Genomic DNA, 24,818 nt, shown 5'->3' with positions numbered 1-24,818 from the left:
TGTGAACACCCCAAAATTGGGGTACAGACCAGTTGCTAGAGCCTTCCTATGGTGCTTGTGTAGCTTCAGTTGGCTAAGGAAAGCAACACCAGCACACAGAGCCCAGGGGAGCAGGCACCCACGGCTGCCTTCCCTGCGGACGAGGGTGAGCTCATGCCGCCCTAGATAACCAAAAGGCGGCTGTTGTGCTGTATGTTGGCTTGTGCCAAGGGAGCAGAACAGGGATGTGTGACAGATTTTGTTGCCCTAAGAAAATATCGTTAAGGATTTTCTTCTTTTCTTAGAAATTGTTTCTTCCTCTCTTGGGAAGTTTGGGGGGGGTGTGGGGTTGGGGGGGGTGTGTGTGGGGTGTGGAATACTGTTTACTTAAACGTAGGTGAATATTTCCAGTTCTCCACGCTAGTGCTTAAAAAAATAAAAATCTCGCATATTTGTGACTAGCTTTATAAAGCTCCTCAGGAAGAAGTAACAGATGATGAAACCTTCACCATCTAGAACCTGAACAGTTGTGTGTTAGTGAGTGCTCTGCCTACTGGTGTGAGTGTGATGAATCACGCCTGTCCGCAGAGCTCACTACTGTTCAGGAGCTGGTGTCTTGACTGAAAAGCTAGCTGGACTTTGTTCCAAGTTAGCTGGGCTTTTTTGTAGTTTTCTTAGTAATCACAATATATACCAGGATGTTGAGCATTTCCTACAGTGCTTTGTTGTAACCATTTGTTCGCTAAACAGCGTGAATCTTACTGGCATGAAGTCTATTGTCTAGGAGAAATGTTGGCTTGATCATTTTACAAAGATGATAGATTTGAAAATTGGCCAGAGACTGAGACCAGCCCAAGTCATGAGAGCTCGGCAAAACTGCCCTATTTTTTCAGCAGAACGTAATGAGTGTTGAACAACATAGTTGGGGTTGGTCCTATGCTGTTAGTGATACAAGATCCGATGCCAAGAAATGGTGCTTTTAGGGAGTGAAAGGTGATGTATACTTACTTATAAGCAGTTCTGCTGGCCTACTGGGGTGAAAAAAAAAAAAAATCAAAGTTTTTAAAAGCAGAACAAAACTTGGCTATTGATGCAATCCATGTATTATGTTTCTGGCCAGGGTCTGGGTCTTTTGGGTATGTATGTAAATTGCAACATCAGAGCTTAGCTGTCCAGGACATTCATATATGTAAGGGAAAAACCCAGATTCTCTAACATGAGAAGTGTTTAGCTGTAATAGAAAGGAGGCGAGGGAAGGCAGCTCAAGGCACTACTAGTGGGAATGGCAAATGCTGGCAGCTCTTCAGAATGAGTGCTTAGCAATACTCTATGTTTGGCCATCCTAAAAAATACTGCCTGGAGCACTATTTGATATTAACAGTTTGTTAGTGATTACAATCTTTTAAAGGCTAGAAATTGATCTCAACAGGTTAATCTCTACTTAAGAGATCGGCTTTTTTTTAACCCTCAGTTGGGTTAGTCTTTGCCCAAGTGCCCTGAAGATCAATGGGCTAACAGGCACAGCACCATTCCCTCTTCACTGCTGGGTGTTGTGTGATTACTGTTAATTACAGCAAAGAGATTTAGAAGCAAGGCGTTACTTCCCATGTCTGCGGAGCATCCCCTCTAGAAAAGGAGGGGATGATATCCCACTTATGCAGGTTATTCAGGAGATTTGCTGTTGTTTGAGAAGCTCAAGGGTATCTGGATGGGCGCTGCCTGTTTCAAAGGCAGTTATCAGGAGGGTCAAGCACCAACAGCTTCCACACGGTCCAGTCTGAATTTAAGTGCATGTTTGGAAATTAATTTCTTAACAAATATGCCTGTCCTCAACAGCGTGATCAGTGTTATTACACAGACAGACAGAACTGGCACGTTTAACAGCAGCATCGGGATAAAGGGCTGGGTGGGTGAAGGAGAGGCTTGGATGGGGAAAAGCCTGTTATTCATGGGCTTGTCAGGACTGCCAGGATCTGATGGCTTATGTTACTGCTACAAAAACTGAAGTGGGGAACTGCGGCAATTCAGCCCCTAAAATGTCATTTTGTCAACTTAGATGATTTTTTTTTTTTTTTTTTTTTTTTAAAGGATAGCATTACAAGAGTCACCCTCAGCTCCTCAGACAGAAATACACTTTTGAAATGGAAGCAGCTGTGTGAACCCCAGGACATGTTTCAGAAGGGCAGTCCCCAGGGCATTAATTCTCCACTCCGGGAGAGCTGGGTAAATCCTATAAAAAGGTTGGTGGTATGGACCTTTGGCAGGCTACTTCCCAGCTTTCGAATACGGGTAACTTGTTTGTTCTTTCATTCTTCAAAGATCAATGCAAACCTTTATTTTCTATAAATAATTTAATAAATACTTTTGTTTTACAATGATACAACAAACAACAAATTCATAGCAAACGAGTCACAAAGAATTTAGGATCAGTATACTTTAATAAGGTATCAGTGTCAAAATACATTTCCTTATCAAGTTAAAGTTCCCATACAGTTATAATATTGTCAATAAGAATTCAGCAATATAGATTATGAAATAATTATGATAAAAAGTATGATTAATATTAAGACGTGGAATATTTTTTCAGAGTGTTTTAGTAAACTGTTAGGGTATAACATTTTTAATGCTGAAACTACACAAATAAGAAACAGAGGAGCAGTATTCAAGTGTCTTTAATCCTTGAAGCCTTTAAGTCCTTGCCACTGCAAATTTGTCAAATCTGGCTTGCTAATTTTCATTAGCTTTTGATGTTTACAATATATTTTTTCCACACGGTAATAACTTCACTTTAGGAATAGATTACTTTTGGTAATAAACTCTTGAAAGATTGCCTACAATAGGGACTACCATATTTTTTTGACATTATGTACCAATAACAAGAGATCTTCAGCTTTTCTAAGTATGTGTTGTTAAGACTCACTTAACACAGCGAACTCTGAAGTGCTCTATGAACCCAAGGCTCCCTCTCTGCAAGTGTCAGTGCATGATAGAAAGCAATTTTATAAACCGGGCTTCAGCAGAATCAGAAGTCCCAAAAGAATATATCTTTGTTCTAAGTGTCTAGGCCAAACTTTTACCTTTTGTACTTGCCACTGTTCCATTTTCTTCAAAGAAGCTACGATGACTTATACCAGTGGAGGAAACAAGATGACATATCCCAACATATATCTAGGTCTGTAGGTATTTTAAAGTCAGAACTGCTCACCTGCCTTTTAGTACTTTAATATTTCACTGTTTAAATATGTTGTAATTTAAACTTTCAAATCCCTTTGCCTTTGACAGCGTTCAAAGCCTTATTTTTTAAAAGATGTGCATGACAACTAATGATAGTTGGAAAGGAGCTCTGAAAATGTCTGGCTGCCTTTTAATGACATTTCAACTACTGATTAATGTAAAACAAGTAAAAATGAGAGACCTGCCTGCCAGCTATTCATCTCACTACACCATCCTTAATTCTTTTTGTCTGCTTATAACTGAGTTAGCCTAATACGCTGGGAGATACTACTTTAGCTTTTGGTTTTAATGATTCAATATAGCAACTATATTGCTAGCTAGCATATAAAATGAAAAAGAGTAACATTAATCAGAGGTGTTAGTACTGGCTGCTAGTCAGATTCCTGAAATATCAGCATCACCATAACAAATATTACTAGTTCTAGCAGAAACAGCTCTTAAAGTTGTTGTGTCCTAGATATAGCAAAAGTACCAAGAGATGATTAACAACTGACCCCAAGAGAAATTAAAAAATAATAAAAAACCAAACTGTTTCGTGTTTAAAAAAAACCAAAACAACCAAACAAAAAAAAAAGCCCCCAAAACAACCAACAACAAAACCCAACCAACGAAAAAAGGGAACAAGAAAGAACAAAACAAGAAACCCCCACACAAACAAAAACACAGGTCTAAATCCTCCACTGGGGTAGATCTGTAGGACTCCCTTGGCTGTAGAGCTAAGCCAGGTTAAGGCAGCTGAGAATGTGGCTTGCTTCTGAGGAAAAAAGCTTACAACGTGCAACTTTCACAGATACCCACAAACATTGCCGTTCACCATTCACATTTCTTTCAACAAAGTGTATAAAAATGAAGGGTGGGGAGGCAGAAGGCTGAGATTTTTCTTTAGTATGCTTTTTCAAAAATTATTAAAGTTACAATATGATAAATGCTAGAAAACAGAAAGACTCAAAGGATTTCAGTTTGGCAGATCAACAAAAAACTGTGGTTGGAGATCAAATTTGTTTCATTCATCTTTGGCAATAAAAATAAATCTTTGCAGTACTGCAGCCAAAGTATCAATATGATGAGGCATTTATACCACAGCTTTTTAGTAGCATGAAATTTGAAGAAAATTTCAGCATATAAATTACAGGTAATGAGATAAGGGGAGGGTAATCAAACTCTCTAAACAACACTTTAATTGCAACAGAGAAAATACAGTAGATGTATTTCTTTAATATGAATAATAAAATGAGTAACTTCAAAAGGCCACTATTTGGTAACGTGGACAGGTTCAATATCTAAGTAAAATCTGTAAAAGTGTATTGGTATTAGAAATTGTCTACTTGCAAAAATATATTTAAAAACTGAAGCTGTTTTGAACAGTATAGGCCACAGAATATTCCAAGATTGCTCAAGTTGCCTGGTCCAGTGCTCTGAGCAGTTCACTGCCCTGCAGAAGCGTAGAGCTGCCCAAAACAGGGACATTCACCTCACAGTCATATCTTGTCAACTCTGGCAACAAGTAGGGTTCAAAGGAGGGCCCCAGCAGACGACTGGTCATACCTGGAAGAGACAAGTGAAGTAAGTGATGGTGCTGAGACAGAGAGAGGACTTCTTTCCTCCCTCTTCTGTTTATACTAGTTGTTATCATTTCATTTTGTGTTTATGTCAATATGCCTCAAACCACCAGCAGTTACAGGTTTCAGAGCAAACCTGTGCGTCGTTCTGCCTCAAACTGTTGCAAGTGTGTCACACGGACATGGGCAGTTCTTCACCTCAACCCCCAATTTAGATTGTTCTGAGAAAAATGATACTGCTGCAGATGAGGAAAGCTGTAGTAAATAACACAGTTTCTAAATTGACACCTGCTCCCCTTATATATTAAAAGGGACACATATATGTTCTCTTTAATTACTCATTTTAACTTTTAAAAGGCACATGTTAAGACTTTAACGTACAAACCTCCTGTATCAATGCTGCAGTGAAGTTGTTTAGTACAATTAATCAATTCCATCACAAGACAAGAATATGGATGGAGGATGACTGACCTCCAACATAAAAAGGTATTAAGTTTAACTGAAATGGAGGGCAAAAATATTTTTTCCTCATCTATTACAAATGTGAACATTCAAGATTCACACTGAACAACAGAACTAATTTTTCATTCTATGAAGCAATACATATTTGGCTCAGTTTATCATCGTCCTCCATATGTTTTCTTTCATGGAATCAGTATTGGAACTAAATACCAACATTTTCAAATTTTGGTATTTGACAGCTCTTACCTGATGCTTTATGAGCTGGCTGGACAGTGTAGTCCTGATAATGGGAACTGTAAAACAGAGGGGGAAACGCTCCTGCTTTCAAATTCTCACCAGGACTGCCACAGGTGGGTGGTTGTTGCTGCTGGTGCTGCTGCTGCCGTTGATTCATTGGTTGGCTCAGCCCTCTTGAGTTACAGACAAATTCATCTGATTTACATAGCAGGGGGAAAAAAAAGTTAAATTAAGCCAGTGTAATAATTATAGTTGAGAAAACTAATTCAAAGTGATCCTCGGCATGACAGTCACACAGTGTCGCATACCTACATCTTGTCACAAAGGAAGTCCAGAAACAGCTCTAGCTCTAGAAGTAGTATTGCACCCAAGATATGCTTGCGTAAAAAAACAGAGTGTTGTAGAGAGAAAGTATCAGTTCTAGCTCTGAGATATCCACACCTTGGATCAGCACAAGGTAAACCCATCACCATTAAGCTGATCTCTGTTACCTTCAAAGCAAGGGTGCGAACATACATGAAGCCATCTTCCTTGTAGTTATCAACTATACCTTAAATTGTTCAGCTTTTAGTGATACAACCTGATCTTTATTTTAGCTTAGAGTAATATTTACAGAGGTTATTTACATTCCCTTTTGAAAGAGGTTTTGTTTCTATTCAGCCTGTCTTAAAATTGTGCTTCAACACAGAATATTGCAAAACCACTTTCTTTCGTCTTACCAGTAAGAACACTTGTGCTGAGGGACTTCTTTTCTGTAACCAAGGAACAGTTTTCTCCTTTGAGAAATTTCATTCTCTTCCACATTAGGTGAGATGGGTTAATGACAGATGGATCTCCCTAGAATGTGAAGAAAAGCAAAACAAGTAATTACACCGATGACCATGGTGAGTCCAGAGTTTTGAAGGGAATGTAGTTCTTATGATTACCCCACTCAGCTGTTGCAACGCTTGTTCTTCATAGTCCAGTTGTCGCTTCAGTTTCAAACTGTTAGACAGAGCAATTCTTGCTGGGTTTACATCTATGCCTCGTTGCCCAAAAGCATCCAGGGGCCTGTGGAGAAAAGCTCTCTGAGCAGGGAGGTAAATCTAAACCATCTTGTTCATTTATCCACATTTTTCTTTCATTTAAGGACATTTAAGGTGTCTTTGACACATGACAATGGACAGACCTCCAACATCAAATGTTTTTATTTCTTTTTTTGTGCACCATCCCACAAGCTTTGGAAACTTTTGACTTTTGGGATCAAAGACTAATGAAAGTCTAGCATAAACACCCTCTAGGGATCTCCAGGCAGACATAAAAATGCTGTGGAAAAGAAGGTCATGCAATTGTTAAAGACAGGAATTCGAGAGCCACGCCTGTCCCCTTGCTTTGCATACTAAATATGAACACACAGGTTGCTGTTTGGGGACAAACCCTCTCTTTCCAGACGCATATTCAGACACTGGTATTTCTGCCAACAAGAAATCTCAGAAAGCAAACTGCACAGCTTCATGTTTTGAAATGACCAATGCTGTTTTACATACTTCCTGAATGTTTTAGCGTGACCAGCACTGAAAACCCAAGAGCTACAGAGAAAATTCTTGCTATGATAGGAAACTTCTAGGACTGTAACCTCTGATCTACATCTCATCGCATACTGATCACGTGTATAAGAAAGTGAAAGAGGTGAGGAAGGGTTGTAGAAAAAAAGCCTGTAATTTTAAATCTTAGTTGTAGTATTTGCATGTGCCAACAATAAATATACTGTCATCCCTCCCTCTCCGCTATTTTCTGTTGTGCAAAAACTATATGCAAGGTAAGAAAGTATGTGTAAGACCGGTAAGCCTTTTCAGTACTTTTCTTAAACTGCATAAAATCAAGCAGGCTTTGCAAAATTACTGGGGTGATTTTTACGTGACCAGCAGGAAATCCATTCGTGCATCCTTACAGGCAATGAAAAACGAGCCCACTTCTGCTTCCACCAGACTGACTGCCACTGGGAGAGCACCACACGAATTTCCCCAGAGATACAGTCTGATGCCTATCAAAACAACTTATTCTTTTTCTCAATTTAGCTGGAATTTTTCAAGATTGTGACCCCCTCTCACCTCCCAAAATCTTTTCTGAGTAAAGTACATACTTATACCACAAAAACTCTTACCTTTTTTTATATATGGGCACGCTCGGAGAATGTACTGGTGGCCCTGAGGGGGAACTTGATAGGGATCCCGAGTATTTATCCATGAGTCTCCATTTAGCAGGGACATATTCTAATGGGGGATCAGGTGGCCACTGGGTGTTTGGTCTTCCTCCCATCGAAGACAGGGGAGTGCTGGCTTGGTCATGGTACGGTGGCAGTGATGACCTGCTCACATTGTTGAAGAACACCGATGACAGGGACCCATGACCAGGATTAATGTTTTTATTTGATAGCTGTGGGCAATATTTCTCTGGGAGGAACTGATTCTGTGAAGCAGAAGCAAGGGGTTGGAAGATGGTACTCATGCTACTTAGACTCTGCTGGGTGTTTTGTGCACTTTCAGAGAGAGGACGTTCTTCTTGGCAGATTGGGCTGAGCTGGAAATCTTCTCCGTCCATAGGAATGTAAGGAGCCAAGGTTTCAAGGTCCAGTTCATTGAAGTCAGTCTGTGCAAAAATAAAGCAGGTTCATAAAGAGCCTGGAAGTTAATAATAGTTGTGGCAGCTAGTGTCATATGGAATGCTAGTAGATGTGAAGCTGAAAAATCACTGTATGCCAAATTTACCTATGTGAAACTGGCCAGCTCCTATTTAAAGATGTTGAAAAATCACTGTATGCCAAATTTACCTACATGAAACTGGCCAGCTCCTATTTAAAGGAGCTTATTTCTATGACTAGCATACATGCTCATCGTATCAATCATCAGCAAAGCAAGACAACAAACTGAAGGAAAAAAACCTCCCAGATAAGCAGTATTTGCTAAAGCAGCTTGCAGGCAGCTTGCAGTATCAGTGTGATCTGAAGCAGATCTTGTGTTTCATTATGCTTCGAATAACTTTTCTGCCAAGACTCTACAACATGTAGTTCAACTTCAGACTTTTTTGTACCAAAATATAAGAAAACATAGCTTTCTCATAATCCAGCTACATGAACAAAAAAATGCATCTAAAAATGCAAAAGTTTTAAAAAATGTAGTTGGAAGGACACTATTGCACTTAAATATGTTTGTGTTGTTTTTTGTTTTTTTTCCTTGGAGGACTAGTCATATTAAGTGTAGTTGGAAGGACACTATTGCACTTAAACATGGTTTGTTTTTTTTTTTTCCTTGGAGGACTAGTCATATTTAAATTCATTTATCTTGGTGTTTGACCACAGCTGAACAGAAAGGGAAATAATTTTTGGCCCACCAGTCAGCTCATGACAGGGGAACTTTTTTAACACTCATTTTTCCCACCAAAGCTGCTCATGTGGTGGGACAGACCTGAACAAGCAGATGCCGCGTCTGCCAAAACTGAAGTTTGCACATGTCAAGTCTTGAACTGAGTTTGATCCTGATTCACATTTCCCTCCTATCTGTTTGCGCTCTCTGTGGCTTTCATTGCTGTTTCTATGTGCAGACTCAGATGAAATTTCTAGAGGACATGGACTACAGCCTACCTAAGTCTGCAAATTGCAGCAGCAAATTAAGGCACCTCATTTGGGCTCCAGTCACCCCAAACTTTCCATAGGATTAATAGACGGGAATGAGTGTAAGGTCTGAGATGCCAGTCAGCAATGCCTGTTCCTTTCTCTTAACTAGAAAGAAGTATGAGCTCTTAACAAAGGCATTTCAATTAATTATCTAAAGTTAAGTGGGCTGAATCAGGACTACACCTTTTATTCACTAGCTCACTTCATGTAATGTTATAATAGTGGAGGATTAAGAGAGTTACTTATAGAGGGAATTTCTACACTTATACCCTGATTGAAATGCAGAAGATGGAGATTGGATGTTACTTTATGTGCAAGTAATTGTCGCATCTCCCTGAAATCCTCCAAGAGGTAAAACAAGAATATCCAAAATGACAGTTATCATTTTGTAGTTAAAGGAGATATGTGCTATAAGGGTCATCCCTTTCTCATTTTGATGTTTTGCAAGAATCAGTTTGTTTATATTTGGTTCTAGAAAGGATGTTTACTTGCTAGTCATTAGGCCAGATTAAAAAAAAAAATTGCTGCTTCTTATATTCCTTACCCAGGCTACAGAAGCTTCCAAATTCTGAAAGCTCTCTGCTGCTTCTTTCTTCTTAGCAGTGCCACCACAGTACCACCCTAAGGCACTTGCTTCAGAGAGTTAGGGATAGAAACTTACACCCCAGCTTTTGAAAGTGCACGTTTTTGTTAGTGTTGTGCATCAAAGTTTTGGTGTATACATGCAAATGTACTTTGCCTGTTATATCACAATATCTGCACATACCCCATCCATCTGTACCACCTACTAGCAGGGGACTGACGTTTATAGCTTTTAGAAAAGAGATGAGTTCCTTACCTGGGAGGTGCACTGACTTTTTGATTCTGTGTCCATGGCAAAAAGTTTTTCAATCACCTCAATCTTAAGATCTTCATCCACAGAACTGTAATAATCTCCTGGGCTGCTTGGCTGCACAGAAATAAGAATTTGCGATCAGCAGCAAGACAACCACAGTATTGGCTTAGCATCATGCTGTTTATACTGTACTATTCAGTAATAGATCTGTCCTGTAAAAAGCAAATGGCCAGACTGTATATATAGTGTCCTCAGAACCCAAAACTGTCCACTTCTATCATATGCTTTTCTCCAACACAAGATTACTTGTCCCTTCAACACATAGGCACCCAATACAGGAACCTAGTTGTTGTCTTAGTTTAAATGCTTTTTGGCAACTCAGACCAGGAACATGAAATGTACACTATTAAAGACTTTTGTCAAGAAGGAAGATGCTTAGCCATACGTCAATGCCTTTCTTAAGACTGGACATCCTCTAGTAGAGGCCAGCTAAGAGTAGCTCCAGCTCTGGGGGCAACACCCCGAAGGCACGTTCATTCTTTCCGTGAGGAACTCCATGGAGCCACTCTCAAAACCCTGAGTTGGGTAAGCTTTCCAAAGACCATAGCTTCTAGTTAACAAACAGAAAGAGGATGGGTCTGGAGCAATGTTGCTGGCAACCACACTGTTTTTACACTGGCTTTTTATTTAATGCTAACTCCATGAAAGGTCGTAGCATGTTCTTCTATTAGTTGTTTTATAAGGTTATAGTAATGACTGAGGAACAGCTGGGAGAAAATCGGGATTGCAATGTAAAGCCAGTATATAGTTCCCATTTGATGTTTTTGCTATTGATGCTTAAGATACACGCAGTACAGGAGGGATAGAGAGATACTGGGCCTTGTTAATAAGCAATGAAACAGGACTGCTAACATGAAAATGTCATCGACGTATATTGGTGGGACTTACATACAAAACATAACTTTTTTTTCCTTTTAAAGCTCTTCTTACCGTGGAACAGCTACTGTTGCTGCTTGCACTTGGAGTACTGTTGCCAGGTGCAGTCTGAGGCATTGTAAAGGATGGTATCGTCAGTGTTTCACCTTGAGCAGTGTGGCTTTTCACTTCTACTGGCCATGCTTTGTTTGGTGTCAAAACAGCACTGGTGAAGGCAGGGGCTTCCTCAAAGTTCTGTGTCCCTGGATGGAGTTTTAACAATATTAATGAATGCTTTTAGCTTGTGCTGTGTTATGATATAATTGCAGCTATTCATTAAAAGTAAACACTGCGCCTAGTTGCCATGACAATAAGTTGGCATAGACTTAATGCATGTTGTTTAGTCAGCAAGAAAGCCTGATTCTGCTCTCATTCACAGAAATTTTCCACTGGTGTGAGCATGTGGGCTCTTATAGCTGTTACTCCCGATTCGTACACACAGCAAACAGACCCTGTCTATTAAGTTGCTAAATGTAGGCTCACACATGGTTCTTTGTTGTACAAAATTTATTTATACAAGTACTAACCAAAATCCAGGGAAATAATGGCATCGCCGGGTGTTGGTGCCAGCTGAGCAAGTTCCTCTGGTTCCTCCTTTAACTTAGTAAACAAGAAGTCGCTCTTCTCTGTCCCAGGGATGCCGCTCTCGTAGGCAGTGCTCATTGTCAGCAGGTGAGGCTTGAAGAGTGATTCTGTTTGGTCCATGGAGAACACAACATCGTTCTTCTCAATTTCACTAATAAGAAAATAGGTTTTAGGCATTTGGCACTCAAAAAAAAAAAAAGATGCAGGTAATCTAGGCAGTACAAACTCGCTGAAGCTGGGGCCCGCACAAGCGTTTTGGCCTCTCTCGGTTGCATGCCAGGCTCTCGACAAGTGAGGCACAGTTCCAGCGTTGCTGAGCACCACCATCTCAGATGACGCAGAGTGTGTGGTCAGGACTTCTGTGGGAATACTCTGGGCTTTGTTGCTCTGCTTTTTAAAGGGATGTAGTCGAGGCTATAATGACCCAGACTATCACTCAAGTAAGTATTTCCTATTTTGGCCCCATCAAGGACCAAAAATACTTGAGTTTTGCCAAACAGAGGCAGAACTCCTGATTGGTCCCGATTTTTGAGGCGGTAAATAGCTTCTCCTAGCAACATAAGATACAAATGCTACTTAATTTTATCTCTGTCACAGCATTAGAAAAACAAAACACATTAGCAGTTGTGTTACACATGAAAATCTTCAGTGCAGGCTTTATACTCTGTGTATCAGCACAGCAGCCACTCTGCAGAAGAGAGATTGTTGTGTATTTCAACAGCATGTATAGGAACAGGCATGCCACATTTTTCATCGATGTCTAACATCAGTAAACAAGACTGAACAAACATGACTAAACCGATTTCAGAATAACAACACTGAATAAATAGACCCTTCAAAAGTTCCTCTGATTCTTTTCCAGCACACGAATCCATACGTGGTTTTTCTGTCCCATACAACTTACCTCAGCACGTAGTTGACACAGACGATACACTGAGGCTGTAGGTTGCGCGTATTGTAAATCACCGTTCCTTGAGTCTCCAGCCATACGTATCCACCATGCTTGGCAAGCATACGGTACTGGCCTGTCACTACTTGACCTTTTGTACACACTAAGAAAAGGGGGCAGAGAGATATAAGTAATGCAGCAGGACGGGAACGCACAATGTATTGTTTTAAATAACTCTGCTTCTAAGTTTTCATTATGCAGAACTGCACTAAGACATTTGCTAGCAATGGTGTTCAACTTTGGGAACATTCAGCCATTTTAAATATAAAAGGGGCTGTTCATTTGAAGTTTCCACTAAAGGTTGGAAATCTGAGTTCTGGCATTTGAGTTCTTGAGGTGGTCTGAGTATTCAGATCAGAGTGGGGGATTTTTTACATTTAATATAAGATCCCAACTGCCCCCAAAATAATGCCTGCTGACTGCATGTTTCTTGAGAGTTCCTGTTCTAGAAGTGCCTCACTTTGGGCTCCCAAGTTGATCTGTAGAAAAGTGAATTTATTTAGGAAAATATTTAATAATTTCCTTATTTAGGTGATGGATAAGCCCAAGAGTCAGATGATTTGAAAGCTATACTCACAAAAAATTTTTTAAAATCTTGTAGTTTAAATCTATACCTATCTCTTTTTCTACCTTAGAGTTAGGAGCTGGAGATACTAACACCACAAATAAAGTGCAAGTGTCACTAGCACAGCATTGGTCTTAAGAGGCTGAAGTAGTAATATCACTCTTAAAATAAGTATCAAAATTAAGAATGGTAAATGGGACTGTTTCTCCTAGGAGACCACTAAAACTGGACTACTGTTTTTCTCTGTCTGCTTGAACTGTGTTGTTCCTCTGCAATAGCTTGAAATTAGCAGCCTAGAAGGAACCAAGACCCATGTGACAAATCAAATAATGTTTATTTCACTTGGAATGTTTTTTTGAACTGGCGTGTGTTTCTCAAGCAATAAACTGACAATAGTACAACTTGGGACTAAAGCTTCATCTAGATGTTTGAAGGGTGAATCCCTCCCCCCATAACATTTTGTAATATTTGAAGAGAATGAGTTTTCAGTATGGAGCTTTGGATTTCTGAGATGTAAAGTTTTATGATGTCCTGTCTGTTGTAAATCCTTTCCTAAAAGCAGTGAATATTGTCATGCAATTCACAATTGTCAGTTGAGGGAAAATACTGTTGATCAATGGCAATAAAATTAGGACTGGAGTATGGAAGCAGTACTTGTACTTACAAGAGTTTGTAAGCAGATGTAGTCACACTGACTAGCAAAAGTGGGAACTGGCTCAACTAAATCTTTGACCACATTGGCAATCTTTCGTTTTAAACAGCTTTTGTGTCAGAAGACAGTATGCCATCAAACTAATGCCCTAAAAATAATGCAATTTGACTCAGTAAGGCTGGAAACTTGATTCTGCAGTCTATGTACAGAAAAATTCCTTATGAATGTGGCCATTAACAGAAGCTTTTTATTGTCAGTCTCTTCTACATCACCACCCTACAAATGTATAAATCCAGGCCTGTGAAATGCAACAACTGTTTTGCAGATAATTGTTGCTGTGTTTATCCCTCTATCTCTAAAGTTTGTTTGTTTTCTTCCTAGGAGTGTTTAATCATCCTTCATTTAATTTACTTAGACAAAGTAGAACATTACTTTTATTGATTAAATACTTCTGGTGGACCAAAATCAAAAGGCTTTCATTTCAAAGTGTTTTAGTGACTGGACTGTTCTGCTCTGCTTGTGAAACATAATTACACTGCTTCCTAATCATCAGCTCATCAATAAGAGTCACAGTGTAGGCGCCTGTTACATTACAAAGAAGGTTTTTACTACTTTAATCTTTTTTTATTATTGTTATTCAAAGCATGTCATGTTCTGATATAATAAAGCACAGCAGAACCCCTCCGTGGGGTAATGTCATAAATTACTAATACACTCGTAACTGCTGACTTTGTTATCAATGCTACGTTTAAGGTTTTGCCTTCAGAGTGAACTTCTCACTTCTCTCTCTCTCTCTTTTTTTTAAATATGTATACATTACCTGTATCTTTACAGAACTATTAAAAACTCAATTAAATAGTCTCCAATTATATTCCTTATCTTTGGGTGGGGAAAGGGGGAAGGCAGGGATGAATTTAATTGAACACAAAATCTGTTCTTTAGTTGTCGAGAGACATTTGAGAAATACGATTCACTTGGAAGGCTCGTCGAACTTCTGCTACATACTACCAAGTGGCAGGTCCCAGAGAGTGACATTCAGCTCCCCACTGAAGTCAACAGCAAAATTCCCATTGGCTTTAATGGCAACAAGACCAGACTCTAGATGGAAGCGTTTATAGATTATTAATCGCTGAATTGGAAAATATAGCTCTGCAGTCAATCTTTTGTGTAGATTTATGTAACAAGACAGAGATTTTAATCTTGCCTGCATAACGTGAAAAACTGGGTACGCTAAATACTGCCAAATGCATTCTAATCTTCCATTTGGTGGTGACTAAATAAGACTTTCATACTCTATATGCAACTGTACTTCCAGCCAAGAACACAAACACTATTGTGGCTTGCTTGAATGTGAGGTTGTTATTTCACCTCAAGAAAAAGAAAGAAAAAAAAAAAAAGCCCTGCAGTACAGTAAAACTGCAATATGCATCATTTATCACTAAATTAGAAGGCAGGAAAGGGAAGCAGTTCTGCTTCTATCCAAAAGACTCATTTACTCATTTGAGGTTTTTCCTCCCTCTCTTCAAACTTGAGCCTTCTTCCTCTATTTCCTATGCATCTTTACAACACTAAATTGTTGGCACTATCAGAATTGATCACCCTATTATTGCATTAATATATACTCTACACACAGCAGATTTCTAATTAAAATTATTGTTTAATAAATACAAGTGTGATGAATATTGATTTTGAGGTGGATATTTCCATGTATAAATGACCATGCTGATCCTGTGCTATCATAAACACTATGGAACAATTTGATTCTAAATATTTATAACCTATGCAGTGCACAGTGCCTTGAGCACTTTGGCTCGTATAACTCACCCCTCTAGACTTTCCCTTGCCTTCATTCTGCTTCTCGATCAGTCCTCATGCCCAGCAGCACAACTTTGTAGGACGTGGCCCTTTTCAGCAGGCACAAGCGGCATCTAGACACACACCCTGCACTACATGAAGTGAATTGAATTGCTAGAGTGACAAGCAACCTCAATCAGTGCCTGGTCAAGATGGGTACTAGAAACTCTCCAGAAATCTTTACACGGACAAGTCCCAACTCAGTGTTCCCATTTAATTAACTAGATATGGATAACCAACAGAGGCTCGCTCGCTCTCCTGTTACCAAAGGGATTGCCAGGTCTCATTTCATTCCCTCCCTGGCATTGTGCCATTCTTAGAAGTGCAATTCAATGATTCGAAAGCAACAGTACAGCATATCCCTGATTTCGCAGGATGACTCTCGATAGCCCAGCATAGGATACAGACATCCTGTCTACACATATCACTAATTCCTTTTCACTGTTAAAAACATGAACACATTACCTAAGAAACAATTTTAACAAATACATTCCCAGACAACTCTCTGTAAGTATGCTTTGATTTCTCTTTTTTTCTTTTAAACAGCTCTGGAAACAGGATGATTCATACCAACACTGTTTTACAGCACACAACTTTAATCACTGCCAAACATTCTTTCAAGTAACATTTCAACTCAAAACTGTCCTGAATCCTTGCCATTGGAGCTAACACATATTCCCTTTTCTCCTTAAAGAGAGACAGTTATTCTTTGCTGCTTCTTTTCTCTGGGAAGTAGAGAAATACTTTCTGTAATTTTATTTGGTGGGCAATTCCCTACAGACATGGTCTAAGTCATGGGCTTTTTTCCTGAGGCACAAAGACCTTGATCATAGTAACTACAAGGTGGGTTTTTTTAGCTTGTGGACTCCAGTCTAGGAGCTTTGCTTTGTTCTTAATAAAAAGAGCAGCAACAGACGTTTTAGTGATTCATTGCTGAGAACTCTCCCATGCACTACTTCAGAGGTTGTAACAGCCAGAGGTGGGAAACGACATTTGTACATTAGTGCACCATGCTGTCTCCAGTCATAGCATCAACTCTAAGGACGGAGATGGAAGATTTAAATTCAATAATTTTAAGATGCCTTAGGTGAGAGAGAAAGAGAGGAAGTGTAACTGTGTGGTCTGTTGAAGAGAGGGAGCAGATCTTGGATCTGATCTCTGCTCCTGGAATAATTCGAGTACTTTACATTAAAAACAGCTAAAACTGGCAGTTCACATAGGCATAAGACTAAGAAGAAGATGCTGTTCCTGGCAGTATATATTACTTGTATAATGAATATCCCTTTTAGAAAGTCTCCTCATACGTCTGTTTTGGGTGGGGAAGATAGTTGTTATTTGGTAGCAGAAGACAGACATTCAAAAATACACTGTAATAAGCTCTTCCTATTACCCATTACAGCTGTTCTTTTTGCTGAGCCCAACGGCACACCAGAAGGCTAATGCCACGAGTAAATGCTCTTCTCACCAGGCTAGTACTGCCTAACTCAGCTTTTCAAATTTTCAGCTGATTCTTGTATTATCCCTTAGAGAGACAGTGATTTTCCTCTCTACAATCCAGGTTTAGTTTTAATTACGGCAAAAATCAGACCCTCTGGAAAGATCAGCAGCAGGTTTCAGCTAGACAGGCACAGTAACCTTTAAACTTTCTTGCAAATTGTAAATATGGTTCTCAGAGAATATCTGCACACAAGGTGCATTACTCATTGAGGTACCCGCAAGCTGTGCTTTATGTGCCAACTATGAAGAAAAATAAGAATGTGACTTACAGTTCTGGTGACTCTTGGTCATACTCTCAGAGTCCAAGGCATGGTAGAACTCATACGCTGAACGGCCCAGCAGCTCCTCTGGATGGTATCCAATCAACTCTGTTATTCTTGGTTAAGAAAAAAACAAATATTTAAAATTCAGGTCGCCCTAGCCTTTTGCTTACATGTGCAGGGCAGCTGTCAGCTCTAGTGCTTAGACTAACAGAATTAAAACCACAATATGAGAAATTCTGAACTACTGAACACATTAGGAGCTGTAAAAAATTTCTGATCATGTTCTGAAGTATTTCCATGTTCACAATAAACTGCCTTTTACTACTACTGGAATAAAAATTCCTGTTGCAAATTTTTGCAGGCCTATTGCACAGTACCTCTTATAGAAGGTCTCAACTGGAAGACCATTGCCGACAAAGTTCTCAAGCTGTCCACTACATGCAGAAACTCCCAACTACCCTCATTCAAAATCAAATGCGCGTGGCGGGGGGTAGTACTTGGCACCATCTGGTTTAAAAGTATGCGTACATTTAAAAAACATGCATACAAGGATTAAATCACTACTTTGGGTATTGCATTTAATAAAATAAAAATGCAAGGTGAGAAGTTAAGGACAGTTTAAAAAAAAATCAGCTCTTCTACTTAGTGTTTCTCAATTATATGAGAACTTTAGCATATGGATTAGGTTACTTGGGTGACTAATCCACAAACTAAGTAGGATTTTACACAAAGAAAGCTATGATCTCAAAAACTAGACATTTTTCAGAGCCTTTCTGAGTACTCGGGCAAGGCAGGATTTCTCACAGGTTCCTGAATAAATGAAAATAGGTCAGCAAACTGGGCAGATGATTTTCTCTAATGAGGGGGTGGAGAAAAAGGGTTCTTTTTTCCTAAATTCAGTTTGAAATACCATCACACACAACTTTACAAGAAACACTGTTAGTAAAAAAATAATTCACAAGAAAAGATATCCTATCTTCTGGGAAAACAAGGAAACATTACTGTTTTCCAAGTCAACACCACTCTTGGATGCCTTTTCCTAGCGTTTAAACTGCAATAACAACACATAATGTAGCAGAGACCAGTAGCAAACACGACTACAAACTGACTGCTAAGCTGTCAAAAACCTTGAAAAGCCGAGAGGTTTGCAAGGAATGGTCACATCTTGCAGTACATCACTGCCATCAATGGTAGTGCCCAAGTTTTATGCCTCATAACTAACTCCCTTGGAAAGGCTTTATCTGGCACCACCACATTTGATTAGTGGTGTTGCTACTTTTAAGAGACATATCCTCAAGTTTGAGTACTCCCTGGAAGGACAGCCTTGGCCCAGCCCTCCAGACACAAGCATGTCTTTACAAGACAGACATGTAAATACTGTAAAACAAACAGAGCAAGAGCATGGCATTCACCTCCTGGATCCCCTGCCAGCAAGGAAGACACTTAAGATGGAGCTATTTTGGGTATGGTTTGAACGCCAAGGTGTTGAGTCAGCTTCTCCCTCACCTCCACAGAACCGTATAGCTCATACCCCCAGGACACCTTGGTTTTGTCACTCTGAAAACTACTCTCTCTCCTGATTTCCATGGAACGAACCTGGGTTTATAATGGTTTAGTTGAGCAAAGACTGTAGTTGATTTTATTGGTATCCCCCCAAAGCCTTACTCTTCTGTTTATGTTTACGGTTTTATTTACACTTACAGTTAAGACCAACAAAAGGGAAATTCTTGAATCGGGTTTCAAAGAGTTGCTTTTTTGACTCTCTCTACTGACAAGCTTCTGAACTTTTAAATTGCACTCCAGTCAAATCTTTAACTTTTCTCCGCAACCACAATTGCTTTTTCTTTTTTAATAAAAGCAGAAGTTCTCACAACGAGTTAGTCATCAGAGCTGAAGCATCAGGAGAAAACAACAAATACAGAAGGAGCCCTAATAAAAGTAAAGCTCCCAAAAATAAGTCACTGCTTGCCTTTATGCAGTCAGCTGGGACACATCAGTGTAAGCGGCCACAGGCTTTTGCCAGGACCAGTAAAAATATACAGTCTTTAAAACCAGAAACTACGGCCTTTGGTTATATAATGGCATAGTATCATAAAACCATCCCGGTTAGTTTGGAGCTCATCACAAAGGGAAGGCTTTTAAAATTCAGGAAGTCGAGAGTTTACTCTTAATCCAGTCATTGGGAGCTGAGAGCCAAGTGGGGGTTCAGCAAGCAGAAGGAAAAGGAAATAAAGATAAGGGGGGAGGGGGCGGGGAAGGAGCACCTTGTACCCAGCAGCACCAATGCAAATCCAAAACCACATTACAGCCTTCCCGGGTGTCAACAGGGGAACTGAGATAGCAAGCTAAAAATATGTGTTAGAGCAGGCAGTGGGACTCTTATCACATAGGAATTGCGATCTCTACGCAAAATTGTCTATTCCAATCCTGTAATTCCCCTCTAAAATTGCTCCTCACTGCTCATAACGAGTGCCCTCACTATAAAATTACTCTTCTTGTCATTCCATGGCACAGAACGAGTTCTGGTGGGATCCTGCTGTGACAGTGTCAGATTTAATTAGATCTAATGTAATCTTGGATGAAAGTTAGCAAATGGTGGGTTGATACATTTTTACTACAACCAGCTAAAAAGTATACAGAAAGATAAAAATAAAACATCAAAGAATTACTCGCAAACCCACAACAGTGGCCAAATACTAAACCCATGCCTGGTAACAGTGAAATACTAATCAAGAGTAACTGTTCTAAAATAGTTACTTTAAAAAAAAAAAAAAAAGGCTAAACAGCCTCTATGCCTTTGTTAACTGATCCGTTAATCTGTTACCACTATTCAAATTCATTACATTTCTCTTTAAACACTCCTGGGAGTGAAATGATTTTAAAAAAAATTATAGAATGTTTCTTTCTCCCATCCCCAAAAAACCCTAAAACTGGCTGACAATGTTTCCTAGATACAATTTGAAATACCACTATTTTATAACAAACACCTTCTCTCCAAGAATTGTTAGCAGTATCGGTTTCGGGTGCATGAATTGGCAGATCACATTCTCCTTTATTCCTCCTCTGGTGCTGCTGACTCTGAAAAGCTTAAAAAAATCTCGCAGGCTGTAGACAGTGCAGGGCTGGAAATCAGATTAGCCAATTCCATGCCGCATGAGGCATGTGAAGTGCTGAGGCGGGCGGCCATCCCCATCTCCATCGCACCCATCCTGTGACTCTCCCGAGACATTTGTGGGAGAAGACTGGCCGCAGCTGAGAGCCCAAACAGTACCTGGGTCAGGAGGCAGCGAGTGCTTCAGCAAAGGTCCCTGCACTGACCTCCCCTGGGCATCGCTTTGAGGTTTGCCAGTGAGGTGCACCCTCCAAACTCCATGTGCTTTCCACAGGAGCCTCTTAGCACTACGAAATGCCAAGTGAATACATAGAGGACTTAGTGCAATGAAAAAGCATCCTATGAAGTTGTGAGGAGGAGGAGTACATAACTAAGAGTCACAGAAATGTATATGCCCCGTGGGACCAAAGGGTCATTTACAAAACCCGAGTCCAGAACACAAGACTTCTACTTTTGCTTAGACACCAGACAGAAAATTGCTCTTTGTGCAAGCTGTGGAATGACAAAATTGGAAAACAAACTGTATGGTGGTTTTGGATGGCATTTTGCCATGGTAGGCTTTGTGTTTCCTTTGCATTTGTAAAGGCTAAATTGATGCTAATTAGAAGGATAATAATAATTTTTGTTGAAGAAGACAGGTGGGCTGAGAGGCTGTTTATTCTCCCGTTAACCACTCGTTTCTGAAAACACAAATACCTTTGGGGGAATCTTAATTTTGCCAGACTGGCACTTCAGTTTTCTGAGCTAAACTTGTCACCATGATGTACTGAGGTCAAAATCTCAGAAAACACAGTAATGAGGTGGGCAGTAGCCCTCTGCCATAGTGGATCTGTCCCAACTACTGCCACTTAAATGCTTTATAAGCACTACTTCAGTTTCTCTTAATATATCCATTTCTTGGGATGCGGAATAAAGGCAAAGTTTTGCACTGAGGGTACACAGTGGAGAAACAAGCGATCTGAATCCTATTCCCAAATTTGTACAACTTTGCCCTACTTTATCTCTTTGAGACAAAGCAAAGCAAACAAAGCTCGCTGCTTCAAAGGCTGCATCTCCTAAGAGATGAGCTATTTCAAGTGTTTTGGTTTTTCTTAAAATTGTGCTTTTCTGTTTCTTTATAGGAGCAGGAGCACAAAGCTTTTTATTGTATACTATTTCTTGAGTTAAAATAGTACCATAAGGACCATCAGGACTGAGAAGTTAGGCTCTTTGTGAAAGACTGCTGTAATGTTTACTGCTCATAAAAAAAAATAGCTGGGTGTATATTCGTCAGGCCGCGTGTGGACTGTGTGTGTGAGGGTGTGGATCTCTTAACAAAGCCTTTCTGTATTCAAACTGTTACCAAGTTATTGAAGTTAAATTGGTCCTGATGGGAACAAACAAACAAAGTTATACTTAAAGCAGAATGAGTTTAAAAAAAAAAAGAGGGGAAAAAAAAAAACCCAAACCCTACACAGCCACTACACCTGGGGTAAAGCACTCTGCCAGCTTGCTAGAGCGGGCAGCAGGGTGGTGTGCAGTCCTGTTTCCTCTCAAAAATATTCATGGCTTCATCTACTCTAACCCAGGCCAATGAAAAAAATAAAATGCAAAATCCTGGGACCCCTCTCCACTCCTCAGACGGATAGCTAGCCTGGTCAGGTGTATCTGCCCTGCTAGGCAAAAAACCCCAGATAGGTATATTAAAAACTGCACCAGCTCTCTGTTTCTCCTACTTGTTTGGTCTACCTAAATTGTTATTAACAAAAGGTGTTGGTCATGTTTTTTCTTAAATATGGCACATACCAAAAGCTAGTTTTGCCAAATTTGGATCTTTGGCTTCAGATATCACCACTGTTGTCTCCGTACTGCATTTTCCCCCTGAGCAGGGATGGAGGGACAGAAGGTCCTTTCAAAGGCTTATTTGCATTCTCACCTAATTTAAAAATATTCTCCTAATATAGGTCAAATGGCAAACTGACTTAAACCTTCACATAAGGCCCTGTGACTGCATATTTCTGTTTTACAGGGATGTAACTGGAAGCACAATACAACCCAGTTTCTTCTCAGCTGGGCACAGCATGGATCCTAGGAGAAACCTAACTGGGACCAACACTATTGGCATTGCATCTTCCTGCACCAACCTATTCTGAATCACCATACACCCTCCATCATTCCTTTTTCTTCTTGAGCTCTTCCATTAAAATGTTCCAATCAAGAAAAGGTAAAAAAGACTCTAACTAATTTGGTTTCTTGTAACCATGAACATACAATTCCCCAAAGCAAGCCATGCCTTCAAAGTAATGGAGAACATACGCTTTTCAGTGTGTTGGTGCCAGGGAACTGGTTTGTGACACAGCCTCCGGAGTCGCTGCCTGCACATCGCGTCCTGTGCATAACGCATCTCTTTCCTTATCCTTCTCCCCTCTCCTGCATGCTAGCCACAGCAATTATGGGCAAAGAGCGCTTCCCTCTTCCCTTCCCCAGCACCCCAGAGAGGTCCCATGGATGAAGGTGAAAAGCCAACACCACCTACAATGCCACGTTACCCTCCTTGTTTTCAAAACCCTGGTCCTCTCCAAAACACAGCTATGGTTTTCATTTTTTCTGCATAAACCATAAAGGCTGAGACTGCATGTGCTGGGGCACCTGAAGTAGTTTTAGGGGTTTTCTATCAAATTCAGATACAGTTTTCACTTTTGTTTTGCTGATTTTTTCCACCACAGAAACATACTGCCACTATTTTTATCTACCCATCACCTCCGTGGCCCTGCATGGGAAGGTACGCTGAGCATCAGCTATGCCACCAAGGTAACAAAATTGCCTTCCCACAAAGATTTGCCTTTTTTGGTGACTAAAACACCCTTAACTGGTGATCTTCCCTGACACAAAAGCATTGTGCAGCCGAACTAAATCACTTGGATTATTGAATTGTACCACTGATCAGCATTTCCGTATTACAGCTAAAATAATCCTTCCTGTAAACCACTTAGCCAAGATAAGTGGAGCAAGGGAACATTTTTAAACCGCTCTCCAGGAATGGCTGAAACAGGCATTTAACAGAACAACCTATTTTTATTATTTGTATCATACAAACCTTTCTTTACAGGCTCAAAACAGCTTTTACAAGGTGATAAGAATACATACATATCCCACCTCACCACTGGCAAGTCATAAGCCCATACACAAAAATTATTTTTGGAAGGCAAAATATACAGGCTAGTCTCTCACACGTTTTAAAGGAGGGACGGCCAGTCTTGCCCGCTTCATATCACATCTGTCCTGTACCCTCCTGAGGAAAAGCCAAAAGAACCAAGGCACTTCATGTCAGCCAACTAGTTTTGTAACAGTGTTGAAAGGTAGCCAGCCCGTATTTTGAGTGTTGCTTTGCGTCAGACAGAGACTATGAGCTTTCCTAAGGAGATGACAGATGTGATCCTCATTTTCTGCAAGGATAAATTTCAGCTTCATGTACAAGGGCAGCCCTCTTCTGCACCCATTTAAGCTTCACGCTGAAGGTGGATGCTTCCACTAGTAAGGTCCAGCATGGCTGCCATTCATTAGGGTACTTCCTCAGAAATCTTAGAGTTTCTTTAACTGAATGGTTCAAAAATAAAAATGTGATGCTCCCTGGAAGCAGACCTGTCCACAGCAGATGAACTGCAAAGGGGATACTCAGATTGCTGCAGAAGCCAGCTAGAGGAGGCATGCTGCCCTCAATGATACCAGCCCTGAACTGGAAAGACAGCGTCTCTTATGGAGAAATGAGCTGTGTCAGCCCTGCTGCTTCACTGCAGAATGGCCAGAGTGCATTGAAAAGGGCTTAGGCATCTGACTGGCACATGCTGCTTTTCCTCCTCCGACCCTCAGCCTGGATTTACATTCTTGGCATAAGCTGCTCCTTCAATGCAATTTGTCTAGCAGCACCGAATTTAATAGGAAGAGCTGAGTGTTTTGCATTTTTATGTGTCTAGTGATATGTCACCTGTTAGAGAGAAATCAACATCCCTCTGGGAGGGAAGCAAGAGCCAGGAGGATCTGCTGGGAAGAACCTGAAAGGTTTGTGAGGTCTTTTCCTTCTCTGACCTGGCTGGCTTTTTACCACTTTATCATAATCTCAGTAAAACATGAATGAAACATACAGCCAAAACTATCTAGTAAAACACATGCTGTTTTGTTGCCTAGTTTTAAAGAAAAATCTCTGAAATTCCCTACAAGTTAAATCCTCCAGAGGAAGCTGTTGTATTTCACTGCCATGTGAAACGTTTTCCCTGTAAATCAACTCCCACTATTTAAGACATGGCATAATATGTCATTCTTTTTAAAATAAGCCTATGTATCTTTAATGGGATAGTATCAGTCCCTCCAATTCTCACTTATAATTGCTTATGCATTAAGTTTGGCAGAGACATGTTAATGCTGCAATACA

General features: G+C 40.1%; 1 protein-coding gene across 1 annotated transcript in view; it reads right to left on the bottom strand.

Annotated features, from left to right (window-relative positions):
* Positions 1–4,298: 4,298 nt before the first annotated feature.
* EPAS1 (endothelial PAS domain protein 1) overlaps positions 4,299–24,818 on the bottom strand; it is a 40,150-nt gene continuing 19,630 nt past the window's right edge. Inside the window, exons 8-17 of the mRNA XM_009709276.1 lie at positions 17,305–17,411; positions 12,423–12,570; positions 11,461–11,669; positions 10,949–11,136; positions 9,962–10,072; positions 7,615–8,099; positions 6,398–6,521; positions 6,191–6,308; positions 5,481–5,666; positions 4,299–4,758 (exon numbers count right to left, since the gene is read on the bottom strand). Of these exons, the coding sequence (XP_009707578.1) occupies positions 4,607–4,758; positions 5,481–5,666; positions 6,191–6,308; positions 6,398–6,521; positions 7,615–8,099; positions 9,962–10,072; positions 10,949–11,136; positions 11,461–11,669; positions 12,423–12,570; positions 17,305–17,411 (1,828 nt within the window). The 3' untranslated portion in view covers positions 4,299–4,606. The remainder of the gene's footprint in view (positions 4,759–5,480; positions 5,667–6,190; positions 6,309–6,397; positions 6,522–7,614; positions 8,100–9,961; positions 10,073–10,948; positions 11,137–11,460; positions 11,670–12,422; positions 12,571–17,304; positions 17,412–24,818) is intronic.

The sequence above is a fragment of the Cariama cristata genome, unplaced genomic scaffold (genome assembly GCF_000690535.1).
Source record: "Cariama cristata isolate BGI_N322 unplaced genomic scaffold, ASM69053v1 scaffold1451, whole genome shotgun sequence".
In the NCBI taxonomy this organism is placed as follows: Eukaryota; Metazoa; Chordata; class Aves; order Cariamiformes; family Cariamidae; genus Cariama; species Cariama cristata.
The sequence above is the reverse complement of the archived record's forward strand: the minus strand, read 5'-3'. Positions and strand labels throughout refer to the sequence as shown.